Raw genomic sequence first — 21,977 nt, 5'->3', positions numbered from 1 at the left:
CGAAACCAAATCGACGTCGATGATGTTTTTGCATGCAATGTAGCATTAGATGTCATGAATGATGATGAGGATCATGAGCCAAAATCCATTGATGAATGTAGACAAAGAAGCGATTGGCCAAAATGGAAAGAAGCAATTGAAACTGAATTTATTTTCTCTTGAAAAAAGAGGAGTATTCGGACCTGTAGTCCGTACACCTGAAGGTGTAATACCAGTGGGATATAAATGGGTCTTTGTACGAAAGAGAAATGAAAATGGTGATATTGTAAGATATAAGGCCCGATTAGTTGCACAAGGATTCTCACAAAGACCCGGTATTGATTATGAGGAGACATACTCTCCTGTGGTGGATGCAACTACTTTTAGATTTCTAATCAGTCTGGAAATAAGAGGACTTGATTTACGCTTGATGGATGTAGTTACAGCTTACTTATATGGCCCACTGGATAATGACATTTACATGAAACTCCCAGAAGGATTTAAACTGCCAGAAGCAGCAAATTCAGGTTCTCGAGAACAATACTCAATAAAATTGAATAGATCTCTATATGGATTGAAACAATCAGGGCGTATGTGGTATAATCGACTAAGTGAGTACTTGTTGAAAGAAGGGTATAAGAATGACCCTATATGCCCATGTATTTTTATAAAGAGATTTATATCAGGATATGTCATAATTGCTGTATATGTTGATGATTTGAATATTATTGGAACTCCTGAAGAGATTTCAATAACAGTAGAGTGCTTAAAGAAAGAATTTGACATGAAAGATCTTGGAAAAACTAAGTTTTGCCTAGGGTTACAAATTGAACACCTTAAGAATGGAATCCTTGTGCACCAGTCAACATACATAGAAAAGATTCTTGAAAGATTTTCTATGGATACATCATATCCATTGATTAGCCCTATGGTTGTTAGAGCACTTGATGTAGAAAAAGATCCCTTCCGACCTCGGGAGAATGACGAAAAGATTCTTAGTCCTGAAGTACCATATTTAAGTGCAATAGGGGCATTAATGTATCTTGCTAGTCATACACGACCTGACATATCATTTTCAGTAAATTTGTTGGCAAGATTTAGCTCATGCCCCACCCGAAGGCATTGGAATGGGGTTAAGCATGTACTTCGTTACCTTCAAGGTACGAAAGATATGGGTTTGTTTTTCTCTAATCTATCCAAAGAAAGTTTGATTGGTTTTGCAGATGCAGGGTACATGTCTGATCCTCATAATGCTAGATCACAAATTGGATATGTGTTTATGTGTGGAGGTACTTCTATTTCTTGGCGTTTTATGAAACAAACAATTGCAGCTACTTCTTCTAACCATGCAGAAATTTTGGCAATCCATGAGGCTAGTCGTGAATGTGTATGGTTAAGGTCTGTAATTCAACATATTCAGACAGATTGTGGCATAAACTCCGAGAAAGAAGTTCCAACAATTTTATATGAGGATAATGCAGCATGCATCGCGCAGCTTAAGGAAGGGTATATCAAAGGTGATAGAACGAAGCACATTTTACCAAAATTCTTCTACACTCATGATCTCCAGAAAAATGGCGATATAAAAGTCCTTAAGACCCGGTCGAGTGAAAACTTGGCAGATTTGTTTACTAAGGCGCTCCCAACATCCACATTCAAAAGGTTAGCTCACGGCATTGGATTGCGTTGCCTTAGAGATCTCAAGTGATGTAGTCATGAGGGGGAGTTAATGCGCGCTGCACTCTTTTTTCCTTACCATGGTTTTTTCCCACTGGGTTTTCCTGGTAAGGTTTTTAACGAGGCAGCATCTTATGCACATTATAGTACGGGTTTTATAGTAAATGTTAGTTATTGTTTAATGTAATATATAGTCATCCAAGGGGGAGTGTTATGAAAATATCTAAATATGGATGACTATTATCCCATGTACTATCTAGAATACGCTAGAGTTGGGTATTTGGTCTTATCCGTTGATGGAACCCTAGGTAATGTACATGTATATATATCCCGTACTAGATGGAATATGAAATACAACGTAACAATTTTCTCTCATCTCTCTATAGTTTCTCTTCCATATTTAACAAAGAAGTTTTTAGTTGCAGTTTTAAATCTTGTAGTCTTTTCTATGATGAATACACTCTTTTTTTCTTAAACTAGGTTAAGTACCGTGCCATGCACGGTGATTTTTAATACTTAATACTTATCATTAGTCTAACACTATTATTTAATTATTAAAAATTATACCTAATTGCAAAATAGGATGAAAGTTCTATAATTACAAAAAAAAAAAAAAAAAATTTTATCACACTAAAGAAAACAGAGAGAATAATATATGCACGACTAATAAAAATAACTATGAATTATATCACAAAGTTATAGATAGAAAACTTTTATTGCATAAAAAATATCTTTGTTTGAATGTGTACAAATGGAATATACTTATCAAATAGGAAGTGAAATATTATTGTATAGTTTGTATTAAAAACTTCTCTAAGAAGCTTTGGCCAAAAAATAATAAAAAAAAAAACTTTTGGAGGGAAAATTTTTAACCAGGAGATGACATGTATCATTCCTGGTTTCGCCTTTAGTATAAAGTTATAGAAGATATAGTTTGTATTAAAAACTTCTCTAAGAAGCTTTGGCCAAAAAATAATTAAAAAAAAATTTTGGAGGGAAAATTTTTAACCAGGACATGTGTCATTCCTGGTTTCGCCTTTAGTATAAAGTTATAGATATATAACAAGTTAATGATGAATCACTCTCAATAGTTTGAGTAAAATTAACTATTTTGGAGTTTCTTGTAAAAGACGGTGAAACCTCAATTTAGATCGAACTTGCATTTATTCTTATCAAAATTCAAATTTCCTCTATTTTTGTACATAAAAAAAAAGAAAAATTTGTCAATGCAGTAATTTAAAGTTTGTATTTTGCAAATTGCAGCCATTTAAAAAAAAATTGCAAAATGCAGCCCAAAGTTCTTATAAATTGTAAATTGCAGCTCGATTTAACTTTTTCATCGGTTTATATATCGAAAAATATTCGGTTAAGGTTTTAGGGGCTATTCTAACCCTTATGGATCGGGATTGAGCTCGAAATTAGCAAAAAAAATAACGTAAGTGCCTTGTATAAATTTTAAAAGCTCGTTCAAGCTCGAACAAGCCAAATTCTTATTTCTTTGAAAAATTCTGTCATATACGCACTCTATCTCCAAATTCGGATGAAATTGAAATTTTGCCAGAATGTATTAGTGATTTATAACACTCGCGCTACCTTTTTAGAAGAATAAAAGAGCTGCCACTTTCAATCAGCGATCTTTAGAATCTCCAAACACTTTGCTTGAAAGGATGCTATAATCTTGAGAAGGTTCCATGTATTAAATCGCTTGGGAAACTTCGACATTTGTATATTCCGTATACCTATTTAATGGAGATGCCACTTGAAATCGAGAAATTAACGAACTTGCGGACTTTGGATAAATTTGTGTTGGCTATTGGAGATGGGACTAGGGTAAGGGAGTTGGGGAAGTTGAATCAGCTCCGTGGAAGATTATTTATCGTTTTCGGGCTAGAAAATATGACAAAGATTGAGGATGCAAAGGAAGTCCAATTGGGTGAAAAAGAGCTTTGAATTTGAATTTTCGATTATAAGGTATTTGTCTTCCAAAATCTCATGAACAATCCCAATTTTAATCAAGAAGATATAAAACACAGGGGTGTCACGAACACTCGACAAATTGGGTAAAGGCATGTCAATCCATTTCTCCAAGCCAAGATCAAACCCACGAAGACAATGAACATCACTAAAATATCCAATGAACAACATTGTTATTCCACCAGGTTCTAATCTGAAACGATTGTTAACACTAACTTGCCTCATTTTATTACCTTGACTACAAAAGTCGGTAACACGAACGATCTTGTAATCGTAATCCTGGTCATTTAAAACAAAGTTTCCTCGGAAATTGGATGGAACTCAGGATGAGGAACATTCATGAACAATGTTTTTAATCTAATTTTTACATTTTGATATTTTGAAATTAATTATGAAGTTAAAGAATGAATTTCAGAAATTAGAATATTCAATTTTTTGAAAAAAAAAAAAAGAATTTCGAAAGTTAGAAAAATGATTTTAATTATATAAGGCATTGAAAAGTCAAAATTGATGTGGATAACTATATCCAATCACCTTCCGCCACATAATTAGGCTTATGATAGTCATTTTTCAAAAGACTATTGTAAATTTCACACAACATTTGGATTTTATTATGTAAGTAGGTTAAAACCCATGCGATGCATGATTTATATTATAATTTATTTTTATAATTTGCACATTTTTTTTTTAAAAAAATGGATAAATATAAATGAGAATATGCACCTTGTACAAAATATCTATATTTTGAAAATTTTAGATTTTTATCAAAATTATGATATAATACCTGTTCAACTTTGCCTAATACATATTTTAATGTATGAGTCTATTTATAAGTGTACAACTTTAAATTATTTCATTTTTTAAGGATAAATTGATAGGTTGTATTTGTAATATAGAAGCTTCTATATTCAAATTTCAAAATTTATTAAATATAATAGCTCAAAAAAAAATGATGACATCATCATGCATTTAGGCGGAAAATTTTTTATTATGAGAGTGACTTATGGACAGTGATGACATCTGCAAAGTTTTGTAATAGATAGATTTCTTTTGACAATTTTTTTTATTTTTTATATTTGCTTCTATGAAAGGAGTATTTGTTATTTTGTTACAGTAATTTTGTTTTGCTGTTTGTTTCTTAAGGCTTGCCCCACTTTTCCACCAAAAATAAATAAAATAATATAACTGTATGTTTGAACAGTCAAAAATGAAAGAGAAGCCCAATCAACAAAAGTATATGGAGAGATTGGAGACATGAGTAAATACAAAATACTACTCCACATAGTACAGTAATAACTAAACATTGTGAGTCACACATTCACACATATTCATTGTACACCAGTGATTCATTATCTGATTATCCCTAATTCCTACGAGCACTTCCTACCCTTAAACCCCCAAACTAAGATAAACCAGTCATTTCATTCACATTCACTTGTTTTTGCAAAAATCAAAATTTTTTCTAAAAAAAAAAAAAAAAAAAAATTAAAGTTGGAAAATAGTAGCTGATCTGATCAAGGATGAATTTTGGTGAGGTTTTCCTATCTGCATTTCTGCAGGTGTTGTTTGAGCAGATGCTGTCAGGTGGAGGGAAGAAGTTCTTGAAGCTGATTGGCGGAGTTGATCTGCCCAAAACTATCAATAAATGGAAGAAAGATCTTACTTGGTTGGGAGCTTATTTGGAAGATGCTGAGCTGCAGCAGTTTCACAGTGAACCTGTCAAGTTATGGCTCAATGATCTCCAAGACTTAGCTTATGACATTGAGGATCTCTTGGATCATTTTGCAATCGAAGCCCGGCGTTACGAGTTGAAAAAGGCGGAGAAAGATCAAGTTAATGCACTAGATGATCACTCTCACCATGGGATTCTAGACAATATGGTTTGTGCTGCTACCTTTTTTTTATTTACTTTTCTCCCTAACTGCCATAATGTTAGTTAGATACTACTTCGTCTTTTTTATTTTTTTATTTTTTATTTTTTTGTTTATATTTTATTTTTTTTATTTTAATATATATATATACTACCTCCGGTCCAAGTTGTTTATAACTTTGGGGTATTATTTGTGAGATGTAAAATATTCCAAAGTTGCAACTAACTTGGACCGGAGGTAGATTTTTTATTAGGTGACACGTTTTGACTTTAGCACTATTCACATACTTCCCTTTAATTGTATTTTGTGATTTATATGTAATAAAAAATATAGTGATGTGGGATTTTATTATAATCGTCACAGTATATGTTTTCTAAATATCAACTTTTTATAATTTTTTCTTATCGGGAATTAAAGATAAGAATACTTGAATTTTGTGCACCGGCAATCATGACTAAAGAAACGTGTCAACTAAAAAGAAACAGAGGAAGTATATAATTTACTTGCAAGTTGCAACTGATGAAACAAGTTCAACTTTGAGACTGATTAAGATGAGATCTTATAACATTTACTTAACCCTTTTGATCAATATAAGCTTATTGCTGTATTTGATTAAAATAAGGGGGAGTCTTGCACAGAAAAATTAAAAAAAATAACCTTGAAGTTTATGTTGTTTTAATTTATATGAGGGGAAAAAGAAAGTTTCAATAATAACTTGTTAGATAATATATGGGAGGAGGTCGAATGCTGAGACTGTCTCTGAAATCTAGGAATAGTTGGCGAGGTAACCCCTTTGTGAAAATATCCGCATACTGATATGACGACGGAACATGTAAGACCTTGATCTCACCAAGAGCGACTTTATCGCGTACAAAATGAATGTCCATCTCAATGTGTTTGGTACGTTGGTGTTGTACCGGGTTAGAAGATAAGTAAACGGCGGAGATATTATCACAATAGACCAAGGATGCCCGTCGAATAGGGCAATGTAACTCAAGAAGTAGGTTCCGGAGCCAACATAATTCAGAAACAACATTAGCGACACCTCTATATTCTGCTTCGGCACTTGATTTGGACAATGTAGCTTGTCGTTTTGCTGACCAAGAGACCAGATTGTCACCTAAATAAACACAATACCCTGAAGTGGAGCGTCGAGTGTCCGGGCATCCTGCCCAATCGGCATCTGTGTACGAAGTAAGTCTCGTAGGTGCAGAACGGTACAAATGTAGACCATGATCATAAGTGCCCTTAATATATCTAATAATACGCTTAAGAGCGTTAAAATGAGGTTCCCTGGGAGCATGCATAAACAGACAGATCTGCTGGACAGCATAAGCAATGTCAGGTCTGGTAAAAGTAAGGTACTGTAGAGCACCTGCAAGGCTCCTGTAAAGAGAGGGATCCTTCATTAGCTCACCATCATGAGCACTAAGTTTCGACTTAGTGTCGACTGGAGTGACAACCGGCTTGCAACTGTCCATTTTTGCCCTGTGAATAATTTCCTCAGCATACTTACTCTGACAGAGGATCATGGAGTCCTTTGTTCTGGTTACAGAAACCCCCAAAAAATAACTCAACTTCCCCAGATCAGTCATGGAGAATTCGGACTTAAGAAGAGCAATAATATCACATTTGAGTTGTTCGGAGGAAGCTGTAAGAACGATGTCATCAACATAGAGTAAGAGATATGCAACATTAGCACCATGTCGCAAAATAAAGAGGGAATTATCACTTTTGCTGCAAACAAAACCAATCTGCAAAAGATAGTTAGCAAATCTTTGGTACCAAGCCCGAGGAGCCTGTTTGAGACCATAGAGAGATTTGTTAAGCCGGCAAACATGTGTGGGAGCCTCGGGATTTACAAAACCCGGTGGTTGATGCATATAAACGGTCTCTTTTAAGTCACCATGAAGAAACGCATTTTTGACATCTAATTGATGAATAGGCCAGTCCCTACCCAAAGCAATACTCAAAACAGTACGAATAGTTGCCGGTTTCACCACAGGACTAAAAGTCTCATCACAATCCACACCAACCTGTTGAGACTTGCCATTCACAACAAGTCTTGCTTTGTGTCTTTCCAAATCACCATTTTCCCTGTATTTGTGTTTAAATAACCACATACAACGAATAATATTGACCCCTTCCGGTCTTGGAACAAGGTCCCAAGTATGCTGTTTACTAAGAGCATTAAATTCCTCATTCATGGCGGCATTCCAATTATGGTCAAGCATGGCTAATTTCGGGTTTTTAGGAAGTGGGGAAATAGAAGGAACCGTAATATGAGCTTGATATTTGGGGTTCAGCTTAAAAATCCCGTCTTTAGCACGTGTGGTCATAATGTGGGAAGGCCGAGAGATAGGCCGAGAGTGAGGAGAGTTGACCGGGGTGGGGCTCGGTAGTGAACCGAATTGGATTGAAGGTGAAATAGGAGAGTGAGGTGGGCTAGGAGGTGATATTTGTGGGCTAGGCAGGGGGGTCCGCAGGTGGCTTGCGGTAGAAGAGTGAATTCCGCGGCCCACCTGCGGAGTGGACTGTAAGTCCGTGGGAATTGTGGGATTTAGTGGATTTGGGGAATTAGTGGGTTTTTGGTGTGGGCCAAGTGTATTAGTGGGATTTATGGGATTATTGTGTTGCAAAGTTTGGCAGTGAGTTTGCATGAGGAAATTGTTACTGTCATAGGAATCAAAAAACTCATAATCATTTTCTTTGAACTGCTGAAGGTTGGAGAAGGGGAATTGATCTTCAACAAATGTCACATGACGAGAAATAATTATTTTGTTTAATGATAAGTCATAGCATAAATAACCCCGATGATTAGAAGGGAATCCCAAGAAAACACATGGTGTGGACCTAGGTGCAAGCTTATTAGGAGCGGTGGCACTAAGGTTAGGGTAGCAAAGACAACCAAAAATACGAAGATGATCGTATGTGGGCACTCGACGAAATAAGATTTCGGTTGGTGTTTTATTTTGTATGGTTGTGGAGGGAAGAATGTTAAGGATATATGCTACCATATGCACCGAATAAACCCAAAAAGAAGGTGGAAGGGAGGCATGAAAGAGAATGGTTCGAGACATATTGTTGATTGTGCGTATAATTCTTTCGGCTTTACCATTTTGGGAAGAAGTGTTTGGGCAAGAGAAGCGAAAGATCATGCCATTAGTAGCACAAAAAGTACGAAAAGGAGAATTATCAAATTCACGGCCATTGTCACTTTGAAAAGTTTTAATGTCCTTTTCGAATTGGGTTTTAATATATGCTCGAAAATTGACAAGAATATTATAGACTTGCGATTTATATTTCAACGGAAACACCCAAATAAAATGTGAGAAATCATCAAGCAAAACTAAATAGTATTTGTGACCCAATTTGCTAGGAATAGGAGATGTCCATAAATCCATATGAATTATGTCAAATGGTGAAAAAGTAACGGAAGTAGAGGACTTAAAAGGAAGTCGTACATGTTTTCCCAAAGGACAAGAATAGCAAAATTGAGAATTATTTCTCTTATTACAACGAATAAAATTGTTTTTCCTAAGAAAATCAAAAACTGGTTCGCCGGGGTGTCCAAGTCTATGATGCCAAGTTGAAGGAGAAATAGCAGCTAAAGAGAGTTGACTATTGTCATTTGTTGCGGAAGTGTTGGAAAAAGGATAGAGGTCCCCCACACTATTGCACCTCGCTAGAATTGTCCCCGAAAGAAGGTCCTTCACAGAAAAACCGAGAGGGTCAAACTCAACAGACACAGAATTATCACAAACAAATTTCCTAACAGAAATTAAATTCTTAATAATATTAGGAACATGTAAGACATTTTTGAGTTGGAAAGGTGGAAAGGGTGAGGGAGTGGATGTAGTGCCATAGCCATGAATAGGAATACGTTTGCCATCACCAACTAAAATAAATTGAGGAGTGCTCAAAGTAAACAGTTTAGAGAGATTACCCGAGTCACGAGTCATGTGTGAAGTAGCACCCGTGTCCATGTACCATCCGTTGTCGGGACTTTGAAGACTCATTGAACTGTAGGCTTGCCCCAAATCAGTAGGTGACATAAGTTGTCCATAACCGGGTTGAGCTGGACCGGCGTAATAGGCCTGCTGTGGTCTGGGCCCTAACAAGGACAGCTGCTGGTATCCACGAAATTGGGCCTGGCCCGTTGGATAAGGGCAGGGTGGTGAAGCCCACTGCCCTTGTTGCTGCTGCCAGTTGGGTTGACCTCCCCATTGAGGGGCTTGTTGTTGCTGTTGGGCCAAGTGTGAAGGCCCAGTGGACTGACCTTGCTGCCCCTGTTGCGAATTATTGGTGTTGCCTCTCCCACGGCCTTTCCCCTTCCCCTGCTTTGGGTTGCCGCGGCCACGGCCTTTACCACCCCTACCGCCGCCGCGTTGCTGGTCGGCCGCTGCGGGCTGGGTGGTGGTCGTCGGTTGGGCTTGCGAACCTTGGGCCACAAAAGCTTGACCTTGATCTTTTTGCTTGTTCTTTCTAGTTTCCTCCAATAAGAACATGGACCTTGCCTTGTTGAAGCTCGGTGTTGGTTCGGATTGTGACACAATAGCAGCCACAGTGTCATATTCACCCTCAGTGAGTCCGGCAATTAATTGCATAACCATCTTTCGATCGGAGACCGGGCAATCAACATTAGCTAGTTGATCCGCAAGAAGCTTAATGTGCTTACAATAATCGCTCATGTTTGCATAGTGCTCGAGTTTCGCGTTAGCAAATTGTTCCTCTAGGTAAACAGCCCGAGTATGCTTATTGTCATGAAAAATCTCCTCGAGACGGGTCCATAATTCTAGAGCTGTGGCACCCGGCTTAATTATAGTTTGGACTAGGTCCTTAGAAATAGTTCCATAGATCCAATTTTTCACAATCGCATCAAGACGCTTCCAAGTTTCATCATCAATTCCCGCCGGCCGAGAAACCTTAGCGTCAATGTGGTTTTGAAGGTTGTAAGCACATGTTTGACATTGAAAAAGCTCCACCCACGTAGCATATTGGGCTTCTTCTTGATCAAGGGTAACGCTCATGAGGTTTTTGATGTGAACGGTGAAGGCTGGATGAAACGTGTTTGAGGGAGGAGGAGGAGGAGGAGGAGGAGGAGGGGTATCACCGATTGCCATGGAGGGAGACGGAGAAGGCAGCAGGTTGATGGTGGTGCACGGCTAGGGCACGGCTAGGGTCCTAGGGATCGAATTAGGGTGTTGAAAGAGAGAAAAAAATGAAAACCCTAAGAGGAATCTGATACCATGTAGAATAGTGTAATTCTCCTTAGCGGAGGCTTTCTCATTAATTGAATATATATAGGATTTACCACCTAATCATGAGATAACCTAAATTACACAAAGATATATTTTACATAATATTAACAAGATAATATAAACATATTATCTAACATAACTCTTGAATTCAATTATCAGGTGCAAACCATTTATGCAAGTGGCTCAAGAGCCGCGGGTAGTCTTTCCACCTTGTTCAACCCTGTTGATCAAGACATTCGGGAGAAGATTGATGACATTTCAGAGCGTTTGCAAGATATAAAGGACCAGACCAAGAGTTTGAGCCTCACTGCAGCACACATGTTGCAGCAGCAGACCCTCCAAACGGAAACTCTTCGAAGCGACAGAGAATCCGCTTCTTCAGTAGGTAACGTTTTTGGAAGGGAGGACAATGAAAAAGAGATAATTACACTGCTACTGAATGATGATCAGAGTAGTGAAGGTTATGTTGTGATTCCTATCGTTGGAACCGGTGGCATTGGGAAGACGACCCTTGCTCAGTATGTATACAGCGATGAGCAGAAGTATGTATACAAAGATGAGCAGCTCTATGCAAACAATGAGCATAAGTGTAATTTTGATCTCAAGGCATGGGTGTGTGTCTCAGATGTGTTTGATGTTAAACGTGTCACGAAAGATATCATTAGCTCGCTCACCAACAGCAATTTTGACTGTAGCACCTTGGATCGGGCACAAGTGAAATTGCAGGAAGAGCTAAAAGGCAAAAAATTCTTTATTGTTCTCGATGATGTTTGGAGTGAGAAATATGACGATTGGTACAAGCTACAGATTCCTTTCCAACATGGTGCAAAAGGAAGCAGAGTGATAATAACTACAAGAAGTAAGAGCATTGCAAAGAAGACGACTAAAAACCATAACAATATCATACATATACAAGGTTTGTCGGATGATGATTGTTGGTGTCTATTTCAGCATCATGCAAATGAAATTACTGACAACCCTAAGATGAAGAATGATATTGTACGAAAGTGCAAAGGATTGCCATTGGCTGCAAGGGCCCTAGGAGGTCTCCTAAAATGTACTACAGAGGAGAGCCAACGCCGAAAGATATTAGAAAGCAGTGTTTGGGCTGAGGAATATGATGAGGAATGTAGTGTTCTGCCAGTTCTAAGGCTGAGTTACCATCATCTTCCATCTCATTTGAAGCGTGTCTTTGCTTATTGTTCTGTACTTCCGAAAGATTACCAGTTCGAAGAGATGGAGATCATCCATTTGTGGATGGCTCAGGGTTTCCTACCAGACAATAAAGATAGAAGAATGGAAGATATAGGCCATGATTACTTCAACAATTTGGTATCAAGGTCATTATTTGAAAAATGTACATTTTCTTATGGCAGAAGGTTCACCATGCATGACCTTATCCATGATGTGGCTCATATTGCAGCAGGCAGCATATGTAATGTAATGGATGACACAGATTCGCGGACGGAACTCAGAAGAACTCGCCATTTGTTTGTCACCAGGCGTGTTCAAACCTTGGGAAATCAAGTCACGGCTTCTCAGTTGCGTACTTTTCTAAGCAAGTGCGGTTCGAAATTTGACTATTTTGATTTCTTCACAAAAATCCGTCACATACGCACTCTATCTCTATGTTCGGATGAAATTAAAACTTTGCCGGAATGTATCGGTGATTTAAAACACTTACGCTACCTTAAACTCGTATTTAATAGAACAAAAGAGCTGCCACCTTCAATCGGAAATCTTTGGAATCTCCAAACACTTTGCTTGAATGGATGTGATAATCTTGAGAAAGTTCCATGTATTGAATCTCTTGAGAAACTTCGCCATCTGTATATTTGTTCTACCTCCTCTTTAATGGAAATGCCGCTTGGAATCGAGAAATTAACAAACTTGCAGACTTTGGATAAATTTGTGTTGGCAGTTGGAGGTGGGTCCAGGGTAAGGGAGTTGGGGAAGTTGCATCAGCTCTGTGGAAGATCAATAATCGTTTCCGGGCTAGAAAATGTGATAGAGGTTAATGATGCAGAGGAAGCCCAATTGTGTAAAAAAGAGAATCTAGATGGGTTGATTTTGAAATGGGGAGGAACTTGGCGTGATATGGTTGATGACAAGACTAGGACATATGTGGTTGAGAAGTTGCGGCCTCACACTTCCATCAAAGAGTGTAAGTTGGATGGGTACATGGGATCGAAATTTCCAAGTTGGTTGGGAGATCCCTCTTTCATTAACATGGTTGACATACAGTTGAAAAAGTGTCAGAAATGTGAATGGTTGCCTTCACTAGGGAATCTACCCTCATTGAAGAGTCTTCTAATTGAAGATATGAATGGTATTAAGAAGGTTGATATTGAATTTTATGGGAATTGCTCAACTCCTTTTCCATCTTTGAAGACTCTACGTGTTTCGAGAATGAAATCCTGGGAGGAGTGGGTGCACCCTCCAGTCGTAGTCGACAACATCAACAAGGCATTCCCCATGCTTGAAAAGCTTTCTATTAAGGGTTGTCCGTCATTGCAAGGTGATCTACCTCCTCATTTGCCTTCTCTTAGAAGGTTGAAAATCAATGGAGTCAAGCAGCTACAATCCTTGAAGAGTTTGTTTACCTCAACTTCTCATCTTGAAGAAGTCATTGTTTCCAGATGCAAATCTATGGTCTCTATTGGTCAAATTCCCTCGACTCTAAAATTGCTGAAGATTGATGATTGCGAGAAACTAGAGTATGTAGAATTTGATGAACATCATGTGAATTTGTCTTGTGAAAGTGACGACGAGAAAGGCCTAAAGAGTGAAGAAAGCATAGGAGTCTCCTCGAAGGTTGCATTGGAACTTCCTCTTCTCACCGAATTGAAAATAGAAAGATGCCCAAGTCTAATATCATTACAGCAAAGCCTGCTTCTTCCAGCTTTACGAGAAAATAAAGAAGTGAACATAAGTCAGGCGATACAAATAATAGAGTGTATTCCGTGCCCAAGGCTTAAATCATTGTTTAGCAATTTCACCTCACTTGGATATTTATCAATTGAAAATTGCCCAGAATTACACAAGTTTCCAGAAGGAGGTTTACCTACAAACCTATGGTCTCTTTCAATCAAAGGAACCAAGATAGACAAACCAATAAAAGAGTGGGGATTGCACCTTCTTACTTCCCTTAGTAAGCTTATACTTGATAATGTAGGCAGCTGTGTTGATACACTAGAGTCCATTAGCTATCCTGACTTTCCCTCTTCTTTGGTTAGATTAAAGATAGAGGGTTTCCAAAATTTGAAAACAATATGTTGTTCCACTCTTCCCATCTTGTTCTGGATGACTATCAGAAATTGCCCCAAATTGGAATCCTTTGGTGACAATAGCCTTCCTCCTCCATGCTTTACAAGAATTGAAGAGTGTGATATGATAGAACAACAATTGACAAGTGATCCCAATGGCCGTATAAGAACAGAGAATGGAAGATTCTCCCTGCCTCTGTCTGGAAGTCAACCAAGCTCAGCCCAAACAAGTAAGTTTTGCTTTTTTACATTAGCATACATGTTTCATTTTTTTACATTTAATTACATTTTCATTATTTCACTTCTGACAGCTTGTTGATACAACACTCAACAATCAATGGAATTTCACTCAAACAAAAGATTATAAACTGGTTAGCCTAATTTATGCATTTTACTTTGCATTTTTTTTTGTCTCTTTTCAGTCTAATTCTAATCAATCATTCACTCATAGATATATGTAGGTTTTTCTTAAAAGACATTTTCTAGTAAGCTGATCTTGAAACTTCAGCATACCTGCATTCTCCTTGCCTCTTTCTGGAAGTCAACCGATCCGAGCTCATCCCATTCAAGTAAGCTTAATTAATAATGGTCTCACATTCATTTTTCATTATACATCAAATGTTAAAAATACACCAATCCTAGAAATCATAAATTCATTCAAGTTAATTGTATATGTGTTTTATGTTACAATTGTTGTCAGTTTTGAGTTTAATCAATCATTCAGTCACCGAATATATTTTAATTGTTTTTTTTTTTTCTTTTTTTTCGTTTTTTTTTTATTTTTTTTTATTGAGAATATAACTATATATGGTTGTGCAAAGTACAAATTTTTTATGCAATGGATCAGTAAGTTTAGATACATAAAGGTATTTTCTTTTAAGGACATATTCTTTAGCTGATTATTATTTTTAGGTTTTCTGTGCACTGGCTTAATTGATTGATACATAAACTAGCTGTTCTTGATATTTCAGCATACCTGCATGCTGTTGAAGCTTGGTTGTTGTATTCATTAAGCGATAGTTTGTTTAGGAATTCTAAGACCATGTAGCATCTATAGACCAGAACATTAGTACATTTATATTAACTGGGCGTTTTGCCTACTTGTATTCTGTATATGACCTTCAAATGCAACCGTTCGCTCATATTATGATGCTATGAACTCATGCAATTCAACTGAAAAGCCTAATAGCAGTAGCATCTACAATTTTAAGGTACTGAAAAATTAAGCTTGCCTTTGCTTTAATTTCAATTTATTTTCAATTTAAGATGTAATTTCAAGTGCTGCTGATGATGATCTGAAGAATTACGTTACCTGATAGAAATTTCAACTCATGGCATGTGTTTATGGTTTAGATTTTGGGGGTTATTTCTTTGGATATCTTGTTGTTATTCGTGTCCAAACTTCTATTTCTGAATTTATTCCTTTTCTCATCTTTCGATTCCATACTTCTATTTTAAAGGATACCTTAAGGACTCGAGTAACATATTCTTCAGTCTGCTAGAAAATTAAAGGATTTGTTTTTAATCACAAGTAAAGTGCCATTGATCTGTTCTTGACTTCTGGTAGTTTAATAACAATCAGGTTTTCTTCTTTAGGCATGTGTTATTGCAGAGTTATCTCAAATTACAAAATCTCTTTACTAATTTATTGTCTTGATTGTTTGATACTTTGATCATTCCAAACTAGTGTGTTCTGATCTGATGTATAATCACTCATAACTTATTAATTACTAATACTCTTCTTTCTTTGCTCTGTTGATAAAACTTCCTGCTGGTTTGTTTTCCCACCATTACCTTTATTTCTCAGCTACTGATAATTTCAACGTCCTAAAATCTTTTGAGTTTTTGAGCACCGACTGAAATGTAGTGTTCATTCATGCATCTAACTTAGTTTTCCATGAACTATGCTTGTTAGTTCACTTAACTATGTCAATACTCATTTTTGCAGATATTAAATACTCTTCACTTTTAATTGGTAAGAAGATACTTCTTCTGTATCATGTACTGTGTAAACTTTTGTAAATTAAACAATTACTTTCACCTATTTCACAGTTGTAAATTTTAGTCCTTTTTTATGTTATTACAGTTAACCTTAAATCGTAGCCAATGACTATATTAGAAGATACTTGTACAAATTATGGATGAAAATTTCACAGCCACATCCGAACAAAATATTGTATTAAGCTATTATCTGTTAGGGAAGGGCAATGGATTTGAATTCTGCATATTGATAATAGATGGTTTATAGGCAACAAGGTATTTTTATAATTTTAGTATTATCTTTTTTCTTTGTTAACAGGAATTCTGATTTTTGAGTGAATGCCTTTTCATCTGTTTCCATTTTCACTTGTATATGCAGGTTTTTGACATTCTTTGCTTATCTATAGCAACCCCAGTGCATGTGATCTCATGTTTTCACTAGAAACTGTATTATTTGTATTATTTTATCGCACGTTTGCTCTAGAAACTTGTAGAAAGCTAGAAACAATAGCATATAATCCTTTGCCTAATAGCATTGCACATACTCTCTTATATCAGGTGACAAACATTATTGTTCTACACTTCTAGAGCTGCAGAAAGTCTGTCCACGTTCAGACATTCATCCAAAGATTAATGTCATTACAGTTTGCAAGACGATCAGATCCCTGGCAGAGTGTTTTGGTTGTGCTGCAGTCGTACCAAAAGAAGCTTGTCAAAGCTAGAAAGTTTCGACGTTTATTAAATTAAGCAACATTGTGGCCAAGATGCAGTGCTGTAGACTATAGTTCCAAGAACCAACAGATAATGCATTAGGCCTCTGTTTGAGCTTAATGGCAACTTTGGTTAGGCAAGATACTTTAGAGTCAGACTGCTCTATATCTGCAACTACTTCAAGGTTTGTTATTGCCTTGAATTGTTTTCATTATTCACTTTTGATTCAGGGACAAGTCGACAGGATGCACCTGTAACTTTTACAGTCACATAAATTGCGAATTTGCTTTTCATTGATGTTGTATATGCATTTCATCTGTTTCCAACTTTTTGTTGTCCAATAAAACCAGGTGTTTCTCTTTTGTTTCACACCTTTGGTAATTTCTCCTATATTACTGATGATCAATGGCTTTAGGAAGCACTAGTGTCCAGAGTAATTTTATTTTTTTGTAATTTCACTTATACTACTGATATCTAGCTAGCACCAAGTATGCACGCACTAGAAAACTGGAAACAATGATGTAGAATTTGTTTCTCTTTTGAAATTGCTCGTAATTTCTTTTATCAGGTGAAACATTTTTGGGTCTAGAACTGCAGAATGCATATATCTCCACATTGCTCAATCCTGTTGTTGAGAATGTTGACATTCATTCACCGAATACTGAGGTGGCGTAATTACAACCCCTGGCAGAGTCTTTTGATTATGCAGGTATCATACGAAGCAACATAGAACCATATTGTGGCATTAGACATCTGTAAGATACCTAAGAGTTTGTGGCAGTGAAGCTCACTTTGGTTATGCAAGTTACTTGGGACCGATTTCAATGTCTGCAAGTATTTCGAGGTGATTAGTGACTCATGTACATCAGTACATGTTTAATCAGATTTCAAATAATTTTACTTGATTCAATCATTACTCTCATCTGTATGTTTGATTTTGTTTGTTCTTTTTTCCTGGTGTATTTACAAGTCTCCAGAATTTGGATGATTAGACATCAGTCTGATAATATGTATAAGGCAATTTTTCCTAATTACATGTATTTGAAGTTTTGAACTAGCTTGGAACAACTGGGAGGGTGCTTATTGTTTTATGAAATACAAAATAAAAATTCATAATATATGGTGGATTTTTATACACAAGTATAGTATGTATCAATTCTAGGATTACCTGAAATCGGGAGGAGAAAACTAACCACTTGAGCTATCCCTGACTCTCTTTCCTTGATAAATGATGATGTGGAGTAACATCTTGCCGAGCAATAATCATTGCCCGACCCCATTATACATTGTAATTCAATTATTTTTTTAATGCTTAACATTGTAATTAAAATAATTAGACCTGTTTTGTACAAATAGAAAAAGTACTTACTAATAATTGGTCCTTTGTGACTTTGTGAGTACACCCATTCAGAATTTCGTCACTTTACAACTATCTATCACCGTTAATCCTGCTATCAATAATTCATTTCCCACCAATCCCAGACAAAGATAAACCAATCATTTCATTCACAATCACATTTTGCTAAATCATAAACAAAATAAAAATCAAATTTTGCTAGTAGCCGATCAAGGATGGCCATTGGTGAAACGTTTCTGTCTGCATTTCTGCAAGTGTTGTTTGAGAAGCTGTTGTCAACCGGAGGAAGCCAATTCTTGAAGATGGTTGGTGGAGTTGATCTGCCGAAAACAATCAAGAAATGGAAGATACAGCTTACTAGGCTGGAAGCTCTGCTGGATGATGCTGAGCTGCAGCAATTTCACAGTAAACCTGTCAAGTTATGGCTCAATGATCTCCAAGATTTAGCTTATAACATTGAAGATATCTTGGACCATTTTGCAATCGAAGTTCAAGGTTACAAGTTGAAAAAGGTGGAGGAAGATCAAGTTAATGCAGTAGATGATCATTCTCACCAATGGTATTCTAGACAGTAGTTTATGCAGTAGATGACCATACAAGTCATACAACAATCCTAACTATCAATGGAACTTCACTCAAGCAATAAACATTAAGCGACTTTAATGAATTTGACCATTTCAAGCTAGTTATACATGCCCTTAAGCTAATTATAACATAATTACATGACTGGATATAGGGAGTAACCAAAAGACATTTTGCTTGATAGACTTGAAAGTGAAACTGCTTTGAGACACTATAATATGGAGTAAGATGCTATGAGCAGTCAAATTACAACATGTGTGCTGTAAATTTAATGGTATAAGTTTTATTCATTGTAGTTCCTCAACAAAAAAACTCACCAACTTTAAGGGTGGCACAGTCAGGAATTGACAGCATCAGCTTTTCATTCCAGACTGGATTCAGGTTGTTCTTTATAACACGAGTCTTCACTGACTGCGAGGAGAGTTTCATCAAAACCAAATCAATATAAAAGCAAGATCCAAAGGTAAACCATGAGAGCTCACAAAGTCACAAGGGGAAGATTCTTACTTCTTGTCCCAGAGAGAGGATGACATATGGATAACTAGATACCATATCTTGGATACCAAGGTTCGTGCCTCTGACCAAATTTACTTTAATCAGTCTAACAAATTCAGTCATACCTGGCTGCAATCAGAAAGTACAAGCTCGGTTGCAGAGGACTATAGTTTCTAATGAATTAAAGGGTTAAATGTATAAGAATTGTTGTTTTTAAGATGAAAAGGATGAAAAACATTCATGAAAATAATGTTGAAAATAGATTTATGAATAAAAAAAAAGAAAAAAAAAATTGTAATCCATTATGTTTCATGAAATATAAAGACATACAATCAAATCACAGTTTTAAAACTTTTCTGCTCGTCCTTTCTTTTTGAGCTATGGCAGCTACAACGAACACATGCCCAATTCCCGTAATGCGAAGGCTGCTTACTTGTTTATGTATTTTTATCTAGTGATAACACCAGATTCTTGCTTGATGAAGTTTGATAGGTTGACGGACTTCTATAGGTTGATGAACTCGTAGGACGTGAATATGGACACATCAGATGCTCATCTGAATTTATAAATTGTTGTAGCTCATAATTTCTCCTACACAAATCCAAAAATAAATAAATACAATAAAAAAATAAAGAGAGAAAATAGAATAAATTAGCGTACCAAATTTCTGCATTTGTAGAAAAAGAACTATGAGGCATAGGACTATAATACCTGATAAAATCAGAACGCTCCTCTAGCAATATCTGGTTTTGGTTTCATTATGTTTCCAGGAATGCAGGCTTCATACCTTTTGTTGGCTACTATATTTCCTCCTATTACTTCCAGGGCACCTACTTGGTCCTCTGTCCAATCATCAAGCTTCACTGATAAAATTTGTAAATGTAATACAAAGACATACATTCTTCATCGTGATCCCCTCCCCAAAATAAGATGTCCATATCCCTACGACATTGCTATAATTTTAAAAATAGAAGCTCGGATATGAGGTTAATCAGATATTGTGCAGTAATAAGCTTCCTCAATAATAGCAGAATGTGACTATTTTCTTGGGGCATAAGCTAGTTTGCCTCTTCTATTTTCATAATCATTCAGCTTAATAATTCGTCTATCTTTAAGGTAATAAACTTTGGAAAAAGCAATGAAATTTATCAAAAATCTAAATGTTCCCTGTAAAAGCCCCATGCATCCACCTCAATTAGCTAACATTTACCCTTGTAAACGTTCAATTTTGTTGGCTGTAAGCCTGTAATCACTATTAAAAGATGTGAAAAAATGATAGGTATACCTTTAATCACTAAGCACTATACTCATGAAAAAGTGTTACTTTCAAAAGCATATCACTAAAAAGTAAAAACACATTTCTAGTTATGACATACAATTTTCATCAACTTCACAAGTATTGTGTAGATTCACTGTTTCCTGCTTATCAAGCAAAATATACATAGTTCAGCTTTAGAAAATAGCATGTTCCTAAGAGCACACCAATCACACAAGACTTATGGCCTAACTGTGGCCATCACAACACCCCCCCCCCCCCCCCCTCTTTTCTAAAAAAAAGGCACTAACCACCAGTTTACATCTCATGCAGGTCTAAATCACACAGCAATGGCAATCGAGCCAGTCCTGCAAATCAATTTAGGGGACTTCAACAGGACTAAAGATCAGCTGAAGTCGAATTAACTCATAAGAAAATTACAAAGATGGTTTAACCCCAAAGGATTGCAATGAAAGGGTATTCAAAATTGAATTCATATAATTATGCTTATGATGACAACTGCTGTATAAGCTTCAACAAAAAAATATCTACAAGACTACAAATACACAAGAGGGTAACCAAAAACAAACAAATCAATGCTTGGCAATTCAATTTTGCTTACAAATTACAACAAGCCAAACATGTACAAAATCAAGAACATGATTCTGAACCTTTGTTCCACACATTAGTTTACCTTCATTAATTTACAATACAATACTGGGCTTGTTTTTCATCCATCACACTGCATCATTCAATTACTCATCTCTAGTGCCTCAGCAAGGTAATGGAAGATATGGCTGTGAACTGTGCCTATTAATCTGTTTGGGGATTTAAGCAGTTTCATGGATATAGAAGGAAAGTTTATTGGTCATCACACCCTATGTTTTATGGTATTGCAATTATATGCTCCATCATTGATCAGCCAAAATATAAGTTCGCAAACATTCATCAATTAATTCTTACATTAATCTACAGTATTTTGTAGTGCAACTGAAACTACTCAATCATTATTACAAAATGTAAACATCTGTTGCATTTATAGATTATATCAATGTGGTCAACTTTTCTCAAACCCATATACAAGTTTTATCCAACACACTTAGCTATGTCTCTTTGTTTAGATATATCTGCTCATCCCATTTTTTCCCGTAAAATCCTTCATAAAATAATTTAGTCCACCAATCTCTTTATTTCTTCTTAATTAGGGGGTTGCATTGCATTTATAAAAATTACAAGCAATCAAATGCAATTATAAAGCACAAAGCATTTCTAAGCATATTTACATAGGTTTGGATGCCTTACAGAGCACATAAGATCTAATATAGTCATCCACAAACAAAGTTGACATGTCAAAGAAGCATATTATTTAGCAAAGCATTTAAACATTAAAAAGGAGAGACGAAATCAAAAGAAAGCTCTGTGGCATTTGATAATTTTTAACAATTTAACAAGAAACTGAATGTACATCATCATCTCAGGAAAGGGCCTTAATATTTACCATATTTTGGTTAAGTCATTGTCCTCTCCAAAGCCAGAGGCAGTTTCTTATTCTCGATCTGCTGCTACAGC

The 21,977-nt window shown here is 36.3% G+C and overlaps 1 protein-coding gene across 1 annotated transcript; it reads left to right on the top strand.

Annotated features, from left to right (window-relative positions):
- Positions 1-4,709: 4,709 nt before the first annotated feature.
- On the top strand, positions 4,710-17,859 carry LOC145594356 (putative disease resistance protein RGA3). The gene is made up of 6 exons (XM_081650683.1): positions 4,710-5,510; positions 10,922-14,258; positions 14,340-14,399; positions 14,480-14,597; positions 16,567-16,903; positions 17,288-17,859. The coding sequence occupies exons 1-3, from the start codon at positions 5,151-5,153 to the stop codon at positions 14,345-14,347; spliced, it is 3,705 nt and encodes a 1,234-aa protein (XP_081506809.1). The 5' UTR covers positions 4,710-5,150; the 3' UTR covers positions 14,348-14,399; positions 14,480-14,597; positions 16,567-16,903; positions 17,288-17,859.
- Positions 17,860-21,977: the final 4,118 nt, after the last annotated feature.

This window comes from Chenopodium album, chromosome 19, assembly GCF_948465745.1.
Source record: "Chenopodium album chromosome 19, dcCheAlbu1.1, whole genome shotgun sequence".
Taxonomy (NCBI): domain Eukaryota; kingdom Viridiplantae; phylum Streptophyta; class Magnoliopsida; order Caryophyllales; family Amaranthaceae; genus Chenopodium; species Chenopodium album.
The sequence above is the reverse complement of the archived record's forward strand: the minus strand, read 5'-3'. Positions and strand labels throughout refer to the sequence as shown.

What these genes read in the sequence shown, in the direction of transcription:
- LOC145594356 (XM_081650683.1), top strand. Translation starts at nt 5,151, where the DNA reads ATGAATTTTGGTGAGGTTTTCCTATCTGCATTTCTGCAGGTGTTGTTT. An exon ending in ATGGGATTCTAGACAATATG is followed by an intron (nt 5,511 to 10,921) that starts GTTTGTGCTGCT and finishes TTCAATTATCAG; the next exon opens with GTGCAAACCATTTATGCAAG.